General features: G+C 43.6%; 1 protein-coding gene and 1 long non-coding RNA gene across 4 annotated transcripts in view; one reads left to right on the top strand and one right to left on the bottom strand.

Annotated features, from left to right (window-relative positions):
- Positions 1-1,475: 1,475 nt before the first annotated feature.
- On the bottom strand, positions 1,476-9,687 carry LOC115341354. Its single transcript, XR_005932385.1, has 3 exons — positions 9,616-9,687; positions 7,777-7,998; positions 1,476-5,201 (listed from the first exon to the last, which is right to left on the bottom strand). It is a non-coding gene; the product is annotated as an uncharacterized LOC115341354 (long non-coding RNA).
- Positions 9,405-13,632, top strand: part of USP3 (ubiquitin specific peptidase 3) — a 46,725-nt gene continuing 42,497 nt past the window's right edge. The window contains exon 1 of one of the 3 annotated variants that reach the window (XM_030014166.2): positions 9,405-9,691. In XM_030014166.2, coding sequence (XP_029870026.1) covers positions 9,601-9,691 — 91 coding nt within the window. In that variant the 5' untranslated portion in view covers positions 9,405-9,600. Of the gene's footprint in view, positions 9,692-10,965; positions 11,075-12,395; positions 12,575-13,632 lie in introns of those variants that run through there. The other 2 variants (XM_041123493.1, XM_030014167.2) reach the window with 2 other exon arrangements.

Genomic DNA, 13,632 nt, shown 5'->3' with positions numbered 1-13,632 from the left:
AAAATGCAGCAGGTCTTACCAAGCTTACTCATTTACTGACTGCAACATCTATTGGATCCCTGCTATTAAAGCACACTTTTAACAAAAGGGAATTATAGTAAGGAAAGCTTTTACTGCAGTTATGTGTCACCTTAGATTCTTTTAGACACACAGATCTCCGAACATACAGAAATGCGTGTTAATGTGGTACAGTGTCACAGTGGATTGGGGATGGTTGCATTATGTGAGCGTGGATGAGTTACTAAGCACTTCCTGAGCGAGTGCCAGTAAATAATTTTTCATGGTGCACCATAAATTCTTGGCCACACAGGCATTACAGAAATCAGCCTGGGTAAATTCTAGAGTCTACCAGGTAGAGAAGTAGTAATGTAGACCCGTAAATATTTTTAAACAGTTGCCTTAGTTATATTGAGTCTAATTGTACAAGGCTCTGAGTGAAAAAAATAATAGGCATTGCAGATTTAAAATTCTATAAAAGGTCTTCAGATAATTTTCTTGAATGTGAATCGTATCACACTACGTACTAACTTCCTGATCCTCCTCATCTACAAAATGCCATGCATTTAAATGATTAAAAATATATTTAGTGTGAAGCAAGTAAAAATCCCAAAAAACTCAGCTACATCTCTGTTCTTCAAAATTCTTCACTGTGTCAGCAGTTCATAGAACCTCTTTGATTAAGGCACTGAATAGCCATTGGCACATTCACCCTTTGCTATAATGAGTAAATCAGTTTGGTGTTTGGAGCTTAGCAAGACCGCTTTGAAAGATCTAGTACTGCTCATAGGGCGTCCCAGTGGCTTCTTATTTCAGAACAAGCTGGGTATCTCCCTCTCACTGTATTTTGGCATCTCAGTTGCAAGTTCCAGCTAGAGCAGAAAAATTCCGGAAGGCCTTGTTCAGTCCTTGAATTAGCAGATGTTAAGCGAAGGGAGCGAGGAAAGGAAATCTGAACCAATGGTCTCCTTTTTCACAATTCAGATTGCTACTCAACGTTGTGAATAACTGAGCCTGAAGAATAACGTAATAACAAATAATATAATCCTAGTGACATGTCAAGAAGATTCCTATTTCCCTGGTAATGAGCTGATCTCCAATCAGGATAAAATGCTGCTATTTGTGAGCTAACAAGTCTTATTCAACACAATTATCAGTGAAGTGTATATACTGTCTTTGTGTACAATGGCAAGTTTTTCCCAGGGATACTTTGCTTTGGAGTCAAAACACTTCAGAATCAAAATGCTTGGAGACATTGGCACCTTTTGTGTTAATATTTACAGTTCCCTGTGGTCAGTAAAGTAGAACCAAGATCTACTATGTGTGCAGTACAGTACAAAATTCTTTGTACAAAACTAGAAGCAAGCATGTGCAGCAGAGAGACAGGTGGGATGCCTTTGTAGCTTACAGCAAACAAAGAAGCAAAAGTAGCTTGTGGAGTATTTTGGCTATCAACAGTCTTTAATACAGAGGGAAAAGTGAAATTGTTTGTGTACAGTTACAGTTCACAGATACATATGATACTTTTACTGTAGTAATATTCTACATGGAAATAACAGATGTTAGAGGTGAAAAAAGTCATATTAGTTCACCCAGTTCATCCTGGGAGTTTTCTATCATACCATTTTTAAGTGTTTGGAATGGAACTTTAGAAATTAATCTAAACACTGCTTTTACAATATTTTCTTTACATGTTCTTTTCACAGGCAAATAGATTTCACATTCTGATTCCTGAGTTTTATCTGAAATAGTATCATTCTGTACCATCTCATTCTCTTCCCAGTCCTCCCAGATTATCATCTGAGTAATTCTTCATTTAATTTTTGTGACTGGATTATTGTCTATTTTCCTTAGACTGTTAACAAGCTAATTGTAGTGGTGAAATTGAAAACCTGCTTGTTATTTAAACATGCAGTGTATGTGGCTTAGAACCATCTACGGTTTTGCCCCATGTGACATAAGAAATAGTACTAGTGATTTTTAGGTTCTGGAATTACTCAAGTGCTTTTGAACAGTTTCTCCTTCCTTGATCAAACAGATAGGTGGATAGGCTGGTCCCAGCTATCACATTTTCCAGGCAAATAGGTAGTACTAGGTTTTGTTTCAACGGGATGTTTGGGAGTTCTCTGTGCTCTGACACAGTATGTAAACTGAGCTGCCTATTTTTTTTTTTAATATACCTGTAGTCCCCTTGTTTGCCAAAAATTAGTGAGTAAGCCTTGTTCAGTTGTGATGAAGAGAAATTAGTTATGTTGGCTGTAAAATGTTCTATTTTGATTAAGATAGGATGAAATAAAGCCTGCTGATCTTAAAAGTAGCTTAAGCACAAGTACAGAATCATTATTGTATTTTCAAGACTACATTTGGAAATAATATAATATAAAATTTACATAACTGATTACAGTAAAAGCTAAATGCCAGTGAGATGAAATAATACTGCTGGATGTCACCCTGATGCACTTGCATTACTGAACAGACTCTGGAGGACAGTATAACAATTGATGAAGGTGGTGTTGAAAGCTGCCAGACGTATGAGAACTTTCAGGCATTTGTTTAAAGCATGAATTAAAATAACCCTTCATCTGTACAAATAACACATTAAGAAAGCAATGTGGAAAATTTAAAAACCATTCAGTTTATTTGTAGCATTTATTTTTCACATCTCCCTTGGTTCAAAAAACCCACCACGCAGAATAGTCACATTCATCTTTATTTATACCTTGCATTGTGACCAGGCTGTGATAGTGCAGACAAAGCAAAGTTTGGATCAGAGTTAAAGCTTTGCCTTTGTTTGATAGGATGCTTCTGGAATCCTTGGAAAAGTGATGTAAAATTAGCATAGGCTTTCAGAAATCAAAGCACTAGAAGATCATATGAATATCTGTTGGTTTTGTTGAAAATGGAAATTTCTGGTAAAAAGACTACAGCTCTTTGCTTGTCTGTTGCACTACTCTCTTCCTTCTACTACTGCTCTTTTCCCCAGCTACGGCTCTCAGAATACAGGGAACTAGAGCCACGTCCTCAGGATTTCAACTGGGAGATCAGGCTGCAGCAGATTTCCCACTTTTTGCATTCCCATTTAGCATTCTTAACACTGTTGCAAATGACAAGATTATTTCAGATACTTTTAATACTACGGTGCTGTTTGTTTCCTGCAGAGGAGTATCCAGTCTAGAGGACTGCATCACCTCAAAATACCTTTTCCAAAATGTCTACTTCTAGGAACTGGATTTTGCAGGCATGCTCAGCAATGGGAAGATCAAATCTGTTACAATAGACTTCATGGAATACCAGTTTGTAGTCAAGGCCCAGAAAACACTCGATCTCTTTGGGCAAACATAAACTGTGGAAAAGGACATGTGACAGTAACACATTAACAAATTGTGCCTTTGGCCCATTCTGACTCATGGGTTTGGAGGAAGAGTGAAACAACCTGTTGATTTCATTTGAAAGAAACAAAGGCAGCTTCTCAGCTAGTCTGGACTCAAGTTAATAGAACTCTAGTGTATACCACCTGGGGAATCTGATCCGTAGTTCTGATTGCGTGAAGGAACATTCTTCTAGAGAAACATATATATATACACACACACAGAGGAAAATATACAAGGAAAAAAAACCCATATATATGTGTGTGTGCATGTTTGTACACAATCCAGGCCACATGGATCCTATCGATAGCATGCAATTTCTTTGGCCAGTTTCCTTCTTTTCTGTGTGTTTTAGGGAGCACAGCTGCTCTGTAGACCTCAGATACATACTTGAATTAGACTTAAAAAAAGGTAATCTTCTGCTCTGATGGAATCTATATCGGCCTAATACAATTGTACTGCTATAGTCAACATTATTCCCCACAAGAAGCAACTCATTAAGAAATGAGGTATCTGTCCTTACCACTGAAGAGAACCATTAATCCAGTGGAAGTAGAAGTTCACGTAGTGTAAGCAGCGGGGAATGAAGAACACTTCTGTCCTTTGGCACTACCCGGGACCTTTGCACAATACTTTGTGTCACACCGCCCCCTCAAGGTATGTGTACAGAAGTGTCGTGGACATGCTTTGAAGGGAGTCATGCCTATTTACACTCTTTAATCTTAAGTTCTAAATACTGTCACAGATGCTTGCTCTGGTCATTTGCCTAGTTTTAAATTTTTGTCCTTCATCTTGGGCATCTTGCCTTTTAGAGAAGAATCTTGAACCTTGTAAAGGGAGTCGCTTGTGGTGTTATGATCAAACACCGTAAAAGCGTGACCTTTATTTTCAGAGGACATGCAGGAAATGGAAGTAGATTTGTTAATGAGACAACATGCTGCCGGAAATGTGCTTGTGGTATTTAATGTGCTGTAGCATAGTTTCATACACAGATGCATGCAGCTAAGCTTCTGTCCGCTGCAGAGATGGTATATAAGTCGCAGAGCTGCTAGGCCAGCCTCTAGTAAAGGTTTTCTTAAGCTGAGACCCTGTATTAGAACTTACATATATTCTGATGCTTTCTGTTGATATTTTCCATGCCAGTTGTCTGCCTCAGAGTTACATCTGCACTAAGTAAAGAATTCATTTCCTTGTGGTGGGTTTCTGGGTAGTTTCTGTTGTTATCGCCATCATATCTGATTGTTTCACTTTTACACCTTTGGGAAATAAGAGGTGAAAGCCCAATCTATCAAGTTTCTGCTAGGTCTGCATTGGCATGTAGTGTTTTCAGTGTGTTTACTGCTGTGTGCGTTCAGAGCAAAAGGCTTGCTAATATCCTTTTCAGCTGAGTGTTCAGGGCATCTGCCAATCTCATTCCACACATTCTGAGTTTACCACTTAGAAAAGAAGAAACTCGCCATGGGAGATGATATTCTCTCTATGCCTTTAATCTAGAAATTGAGGATGAATGTTTAGCCATAGAGATAGGAGGACTCCAAAATGTGTGCTCTGAGCAGAGCTGGCCTCTTTTCCTCAGCTGTAGTTGAGAAGGAGGTTAGACTTCTAACTTAAGCAAACAGATCTACTTAGTAAAAAAATCGGTTTAAATAACTTGCCAGGTGGCATACAAGAATTGTCTGGCAAAGACTGAATTAGATTCTAGTTCTTCAGGTTAGCATTCATTCCACTCCTCCAGCGTCGTCCCTTCTTCATTCCATGCTCTCCAGTTTCTATAGCAAATGAGGAAATCATCTAAGGCAACAATCTACTTCAGTTGATCCATCGAGTGATGTTCATCTAGTGATTTTCAAGGAAGCCAAGATCACATGGAAAATTGTGCTACTGCATCATTAGACCATATCACAATACATACACAAGGGAGGCAAGTTAATGTTTTCAAATATTTAAGACCACAGCTTTTATTTCTGAGAAATACAGCAGAACTAAAGAACCCTCCAAGTAAACTTCCCCACTGTAAATTGTTAGCATATATGCAAGCTACCAATTCAGGGCCAAAGTCTAAGCTCAGATGCTTTCAGATGGAGCCTATAGCATAGATGGATGACTACATATATTCCACAAGAGGATGTTGTGTGGAATAGCTCTGTTATAGTAGAGATGATGATGTGCTATATTAAATAGAAATTTCTTATTTATAATGCTAATTCACAGGCTTCTGTTCTGCACTGATTGCACTCATTGTGAGCATGCCTATAGAATTTATTTTAGCTATCATCTAAATTACTCTGATCTGAGGAAAGATGGGAGCAAGAGATGGGACTCCAGTTCCAAATCAAGGGATTTGTACTCAAGAAATTGCACTGAAAAAGCAAACTGAAAAGGAAAATTATACCCAGAGCTTCTACTCCAGTTTTCCTCTGCATTCAACATGTATGCCTCACTGCAAGCCACTTAAAACTAAACTTGTTGTAGTAGTGCTTTTGAGATCCAAGTGCTCATAGAGTTGCATTAATGATCCATTATTTTTCAGTAGGCAAAGAGGCTGCATTACAAATATACTTATTGCTCTTCTAAATTGTCCTTATGCATCCTCACATATGTGATAACTAACTGCTATGCATCATGACTCCCTAACAGATTGAATCATCCTTACTTGAGTATTTCTCTTGGCAACGAAAGATAAAAAATTTAAAGGCTACCACATTTGCTGTGGGCATGGCAACTAAAATGAGAAACATGCAAGCATTTGGGCAAAATTACACTTTTAAAAGAGTTTCGCTAAATGGCTGTCAACCCACAAATGAAAGGAGGAATAAAACTCCATTATTATCTTGCAAAGGAACAAGGTGTCACAGTGTGGATTGGTTTGGCTCCTAAACATGAAACATCAGGGATGGAAGATGAAGGGCCTATCTTGGTAAGCTGACACCTTTTTATTTAGTAGTTTTTCACAGCTAAATGCTGCCCAGAGAAGTTATAACCGATGTCTGTCATTCTAGGAAATGCTGGGCTTAGCAGAGTTATGCAGTCCCTCCCAACCTCCTGCAATTCCAAGCACCTTTTTTTACAGGGATCTTAATAACTTCACAGCAGAGGAGAAAGGACATTGTGCGTTATATTGCAAGTTGAACAGTTGCATCTTAAAATAAAGGTAATAGATGGTGATCAAAGGCCTCTTAAACCGAAGTCATGTGGCTTTTTTTTTCTTTGAGAAGTCTGCAAGTTTGCAGCCTTCTGGACTAAAAAGAGGAACTCTAAGAGAAAGCAGTACATAGGCCTTATATCTCTAGACATTTTTGAGCATGTCTTTCACAGTCCGCTATGTTTATTACAGTTTTACTGCAATGGATCATGCCTTTTCATCTTCATCTTCTTTTAAAGATACTACTAGCACTCCACCCCCCCCATCCCCACCAAAATAGTAACACTCGTTCCTATCTGCTACCCCGTTCAGACTGTTATTCTGTTAAGTCCATGAGGAGCTTAGGGAAACAAGATGGCGATCTCCTATTCGCTCTTACTTCGTACTTGGATCTAGTAGTATCTTGCCAGAAGATACTCTTCCAACATGGCTATGCTTATAAGAACTGTTCTAATATAAGGTATTGTAGCTCTACTGATTTCAGTACATTGTGTTTGGTAGAGATGTAGTAGTTCGTACTGGCAGGGGTTCAACTCCAGTGACTGCAAGGCCATACTGTTCTTTTGAGACACCCTGGTTTCGTTTACTTAGGAAAGGAATTGGTTCTCCTCTCCAGGTATATTATATCAACTGTAAAGTAATGAATGGGAGTGCTAAAATGAAAGTAGATAATTAAAAGTATTTAAACATGTTTATTTTACCATATTTAATCATTGTTAACCAGCTCTTTACTTCTGAAAGACTAAATATACTACTAACAATCCACACAGTGAGATAAGAACTGACTGTTTTGGTTAAACTCTGGTTGCGAAATACTACTGAGAGAAGGCCAAGTGACACTGCTACGTAGGGGAAAATGAGAAGGGCAGATCCAGTTGAGGTTTCTTTCTCATCGTTTGTGTGTAAGGATGGGTGGGGCATGACGAGAATTAAATGTATGCATTGGTTAGAAAAGAGAGAAAGCAACTGCAGTCAAACTGCTGCTTTAATTTAATGTGTGTCTTTGTTATACATTGTGGCAGAGGGTGGAGAAGAAACAAAAGGACCCCTTGGCTAATATATAAACATGCTAACCTGACCACCTTTTTGCTCCTTAAACTTGTATAAGTGATTCTTAGGTGTATATCAAAGTTGTGTTGTATGAAACAATTTTTAAAATTCTGTCCTCCCGATTCATTTTTTCTCTATTTATACAGTATTTGTTAGAAAACTATACAAATACATGCTTTCTGTAGAACCTATGAAATATATGTTGGGAATGTTACTTACCTGATTGATCAAACTGACAGTTTTGAAGGACGGGGGATATGTGAGGAAGCACCATGGTTTTGTGTCAAGATAACATTTGCAGCCATTTAATTCACAGTTGGGTATCTATGAACTAATTCTGTTTCTAACTACACAGCTAGAAATACAATCTCCACTCAGTGTAGTTGAAGTAGTTTCTGATGCTGTGGAAAACTGGATCTTTCATTGCTCTCAATTTCCCCCCTGTAAACACAGTGAAAAAGAACAAAGGGGGTAAAGAACAGCGTTCTGCCAAGGAGATTTGTGACCACGGAGACATCTTTGATATTATCTCATCTGAAAATCCATACAGAACTGTCAATTTCTAAAGTAATCTTCTATGAAATAGTGCTGTGCCATGTAAAATACATGGAGATAGATGCTTTTCCTGTGTATATGCAGATCACACAGTGGGCAAAACTAGTGGCAAAATTGTATTTCTCCCATTAGTTATGGTAAGAGAAAATGTCTAAAACTCCTAATATGCAGGAGGAGACACAGTTCCTTAGATTAAAAAAAACCCACTTTTTCAGGTATTACGGTGGCGGACTTTACTTGCTACGTTTGAAAAGGAACTGAGTATTTTCAATGCAACATTTGTATCGATCCAGCATAAGCACGCAAACTGCTGAGCCGTACAATTGTTAACTCTACGTTGTCTGGAAAAGCTGTAATACAACATCTGTACTTCTACTGCCACTGGACTTAAAGGTTTCGGCCACAGAGCGGGAAACTCGGTAACAAGCTAAATTCGAGGCCAGGTAACTCTTTAAAAAAAAAGCGTGAGGCGAAGGTATTTGCAGCTAATCAGCAGAGACACAAGATTACCACGACTTCCCGTTGTCTCCGGGGAGAAGTTAAACCACGGAGCTCAGGCAGCAAGCGTACGCCGTCGGCTGCGCATCGCAAGGAACCGATGGCTTGAACGCCGCGCCCGCCTTACCACGTCCACAGAGCCGTAGCGCTTTTGTGAGCGGGGCGCACGGGAACCCTCGCGGCCCGCCGTGGGGGGGGACGTGCCTGCCGCAGGCAGAGCGGGCAGCGGCCGCACGGCTGCTCCAGCCTGCGATTCGTGCCCCAAGTAACCACCAGGAGAGAGCGAGGGCCCGGCACTGCCTTTCGGTGCGGAAACCTGCGGCGGAGAGCCGTGAAACGTTTCGGACGAGGAGATGGGAGGGACAGAGCTCCGCCACACCGCTGGCCTTCGCCAGGACCGGACAACAGCCCGCCGCAGGCCTCCGCCGGGCAGCCGTTTGCTGCCTGCGCGTCCCCTCAGCGACCCCAGCGGCTGCACGCCGGCCTTGCAAAAGAGCGGGGCCTCTCTCTCTCACCGCCCCCCCAAGCGGCGACCGCGGTGCTGCCGCGGGGAACCGAGCACCCCGCCGGGAGCGAGCCCCGCGCGGCACCCACAGCACGCGCCCGGGGGAGGCGGGGCGCGGCGCGGCGCGCCGGGCCTCCCCCGCCACGCGCGACAGCAACCGGCGGCCGCTCGCCCGCAAGGCGCGCCGCCGCGCCCCTCTGCCTCGCCCGGACGGGAGGCGGCGGCGGCAGCGCGGAAAGCCCGGCGGGCGGAGCGGCGGACGGGAGGCCGGCTCCTCGGAAAGCCCGGCGGGCGGCGGCGAGGCGGGCTGAGGCAGCCGCTGGGCGCGGACGGGAGGGCGGCTGCCCGCAAAGCCCGGCGAGCGGATCGCGAGCTTGGCCCTAAGATGGCTGTTGTGCGCGGGGCGCCGTTGCTGTAGCGCCGCGAGGAGCCGCCCGCCGCGCCCCCCCCCCCCCCCCCCACTCCCCCGCGCCGCCTCGCCCGCCATGGAGTGCCCGCACCTCGGCTCCAGCGTCTGCATCGCACCCGACTCGGCCAAGTTCCCGCAGGGCTCGCCCTCCTCCTGGTGCTGCAGCGGTGAGTGCGCCCGGCGCGGCCTAGCCTGCGCCGGCCCTCCCGGCCCGAGGTGGCCCGGCCGCCCCGCGGCCCCCGGCCGCCTCTCGCCGCCGCCCCGCCGCTCCTTTGTTCCCCGCGGCCGGCGCGGGCCTCGCGGGGTGTCGCTGCCCCCTCGGCGGGACGGCGCCCCGCGGCCGGGGGAGGGCCCGGGGGTACGGGGGAGGGAGGGAGGCTGCCCCGGCCCCCCAGCCCGGCGGGGGCCGCCCCGTGGGATCCCCTCTCCGGGGGCGTTGCGGGGCGGCGGGGGATGCCGCTGCGCTGCTCTTTCCACCCCTTCTGCTCCCCGCGGAGCGGCCGCCACATGTGTCGGGGCGGGGGGGGGGGGGGGCAGCCCCCGCTGCTGCCCCGGCCCTGGCCTTGCCTGCGCAGCTTTGTCCGGCGCGGGAGCGCGGCCGGCCGGCCGGCCCGGGGCGGGCGGCAGACTTTGTCTCCGCCGGGGGCCGGCGCCCCCGGCCCCGCCGGGCGCGGAGGAATGCGAGATCGCGGCTCCTGGCTCCTTTTGTCTGCCGGAGGAGCTGCGTGCTTAGCCCTGCCCAGGGGAAGCCTGGCCGCGGGGACCGGGGCGGAGAGGAGAGGAGCCGGTGGCCGCTGCAGCGTCAGTGCGTTCTTTAAATCAGTCTGAGATGACTATTTTTTCTTAATATACATTTTTGAAAGAGCTTTGGGGAGTGTAGTTGTAATTGGACTCCTGAGGCTGAAGGTGATGCGTGGCCCCCCCCCCTTCAATCCGCGGAGCAGCTCAGTGAAGGTGGTCTGTGGGCGGTCTGGGAGTCATGCTCAGCTACTGTGCTGTGTGGGTCCGTAGGAGTGTAGAGGTCATCTTTTTTTAGTACTTTGCTCACTGATTTAATAATGCAAATTACCGTCTTTGAAATTTATCCTGTCTTCAGTACTGTCCCTCTCATGATCTTGTTTGTTCAGGGGCTTTTCCTTTAAAGGTGCCATGCCCAAGGTGTTTTAAATTTAGCTTTCTAACGGATCATCGCACGCTTCTGCACAAATAACTGCAGATGATTGCTGTCATTTTTGGTACGTGTTTTTGTTTGCTGTAACTGTAATGTGTTTAGTTAATGCTCGGTATGAAAGTAGACACGACCAAGTGCGTTTAACATAGGAAGTAGGCCCCACTTTGAGCAGCAGCGTGACTTGCGCCTATGGGCACCGGAGAGAAAGCCTCGTTCCGGAATGACTGATCGGGGAGCGCCAAAATCCTAGATATATTTTAAGGTGTTCCTTTTTTTAAAGGAAAGATGGTTGTCCTTTGTCTCGCAGTATCGGTGCTTTCGTGTGGGAAGGCTGTTGCTTACTTGAGTTCTTCCCTGATTGCAGTTTCCTGGAGCCAAGGTGTGGTAGTGCCGCTGCTTCCGTTGGCAAAACCAGTTATTTTACTCTGTAATGCTTTTGATTTTAGAGGGAGTACACTTTACAGTGGAATAATGTGGAGAATGATTAGAAGGAAAGGAGGAGTACAGGAAAATCTGTTGTCCCTAATGTTTCTTTACTGAAAAAAAATTAATGACAAGTCGTCTAACGCTGTAGGTCCAGCTCTTATCTTCAGAGTATCAAGGGTAAGCAAAGCTGTCAACCAGAAGCATATGGCAGTAGGGAACCACCCTTTGGAGAACTTTAAAAAGACAAAATTGTCAAAACTAAAAATATATGCTCAGGTATTAATATGACTTTCCAACTTCAAAAATTAGCCAGTTTACAGCTACAGGACCCTGTTAGGCATGCTGCTTCTCAACAAAGAAGTTCAGCAATTAAAACAAATTTTTCTTTGTTGTTCAGAGGTGTTTTTCCCAAAGCAGCACTTACAGGGAGAGCCAGTTGCTGAGCAATCAACTGATTTATTACAGCTGGGAGGCAGGAAGAAGGTGCCGGACACTTTGGGGAGCTGAATAGATTGATGAGGATACCATGTCTAGGGGAGTGTCTCTCTTAGCTATGCTTTTTAAGAAAATTAAGATTAAAATTAAGTCACACAATACTCACATAGATAACTATTGAATTCTTAACAAGTGGATAGGGAAAAAGGTAGGTGCATTGAATTTAGAACATTCCAACGAACAAATAGCAGGCTCTTGTTAATTTAAAGCAAATGAAAATTGTTCTTTTTAAAAATGAATTTTGCGTTCTTACTAGTATAGTAAAATGTAGTGCCCTCCTTTTCAGTTCCAGCTAGTGATATGTGATTAATGGTATATAGAGTACTGTCTCTTTCTTGTTGGTGCTCATTTTAGTGAGATTAATTTTTTTAAAGATGTGTAATACTTGTTTCTGTCAATTCACAATAAATACCATTTCTTATTTTCTGGTTTTGCTGCAACTTGGTAATATAAAATTAAAGAGAGAAAATGCCATGTATATCTTGTCAATTTAATGCATTTTCTATTGCTTTTGATGCTGTTTTCTAAGGTTCTGTGGGCTTAGTTGTTTTTGTTGTTGGTGTTGCCTCAGTTGGAGAAAAATCTTTAGAAGGTAATTTTCTCCAGTCTGTAATAATAAGGCATCTCTCATCAAGCACGTTGTCTCAAAATGATTCAGAACTTGTCGTCAATCCTGTTCCGCGTTGCTGCTGACCTTTCCAGAAAAGGAGAGTAAGTGAAGATACTGATACAGGAAGCTTTCTGGCAGTCACATGACCTGCCAGTGATAGCAAAACATTGCAGAATAGGTTGGAGAGCGAGTTCTTGGTTGAGACTGCCAGTGGCTATTTTTATCATTATCTTGCGTTTCTGCGATTTGAGGGGCTGGAATTGTCATGCTGAGTGATGCCTGTTGGTTAAGTACCTTTTTCTCGCCTCTCCACAAAAACTCTCCTGATTGCAACATTAACTTCACAAGGTAATATGGAGGCATTTTTTAATATTCTTATTTGATATTGAATATTGTGTCATCGTATAATGGAGGGGTGTTGCATTTGACGATATTTGGAAGGTAGCTTTACTGAACTTAGGGAATTGATCAGAGGAGCATGTGCACCAGCCTGAATTGCTCTTTTGGCCTAAATCAGTTCTCCTTGAAGCTATCTGACAGAGTTGTTATGGAGGCCTTGTGATGAAGGAAGACTCTTAAAAAAGCAGTGAGAGGAAGCGTTGACAAGTGTGTTGATCCAAGTATGAATGCTTTTGCTCCAAATTAAAGAGTAACGATGTATGTTCATTTTTAAGTGTCTCTAGAATGTCTGTTATGTTACTGTTATGTAGTTTGGAAGTCTGAGAGTTTAAGCACTCCTGTTTAGAAAATGGCATGCTTTCCCCTGAGTATTTAGTCCGGTCAAGCGTGCTCTGTACAGTAAGCGATGCAGAAAGCGGCACGCATTTGCTTTGAGGAGCTCTAAGACTATCAAAAGAGAGCACAGAATGCCTTTTTGCAGATCCAGAGGCAGTTTGTTTTTGTTGTTACTGTAATGGGGCATTTGAGAAGAGAGGAGATGAATATATAATGTAGAAATTGTACAGAAACTGAAAATGGCTTTTAATCAGTGCTGTCACGTGAAATACTGTATGCAGATGTCTGCTAATTCCAATTACAGTACAGTCTTTCAATGCACTTTAATTTCTGAAGCTTCTGCTGAAGTTGGAAGCAGAGTAGCTGGAGGCGTTGGCAAGACTGCAAAGTGTCACAGACTGAATCAGTTGAATTTGTATGATGTGCCACACCTTCAGCACTGTTGTGCAAATCATGTAATTACGAAAAGTACTCTGGAACAGCTCAGATGTGGTATTTCTCAACAACTTTTCATAGGCTCATGAAACCACAGGGATTCATGCCTCACCTAAGTGAGATTGCAATCTTCTAAGCACACCTGTGCAAGTCTGAAGTGTTTTTCCAACTTTTATTTTCTGTGTGGTTGAGGATTCATTAGTTCTCACTGAACTCATTGATTGTTCACTGTATAA

The sequence above is a fragment of the Aquila chrysaetos genome, chromosome 5 (genome assembly GCF_900496995.4).
Source record: "Aquila chrysaetos chrysaetos chromosome 5, bAquChr1.4, whole genome shotgun sequence".
In the NCBI taxonomy this organism is placed as follows: domain Eukaryota; kingdom Metazoa; phylum Chordata; class Aves; order Accipitriformes; family Accipitridae; genus Aquila; species Aquila chrysaetos.
Note: the sequence above shows the minus strand (reverse complement) of the source record. Positions and strands in the feature narration are given on the sequence as shown.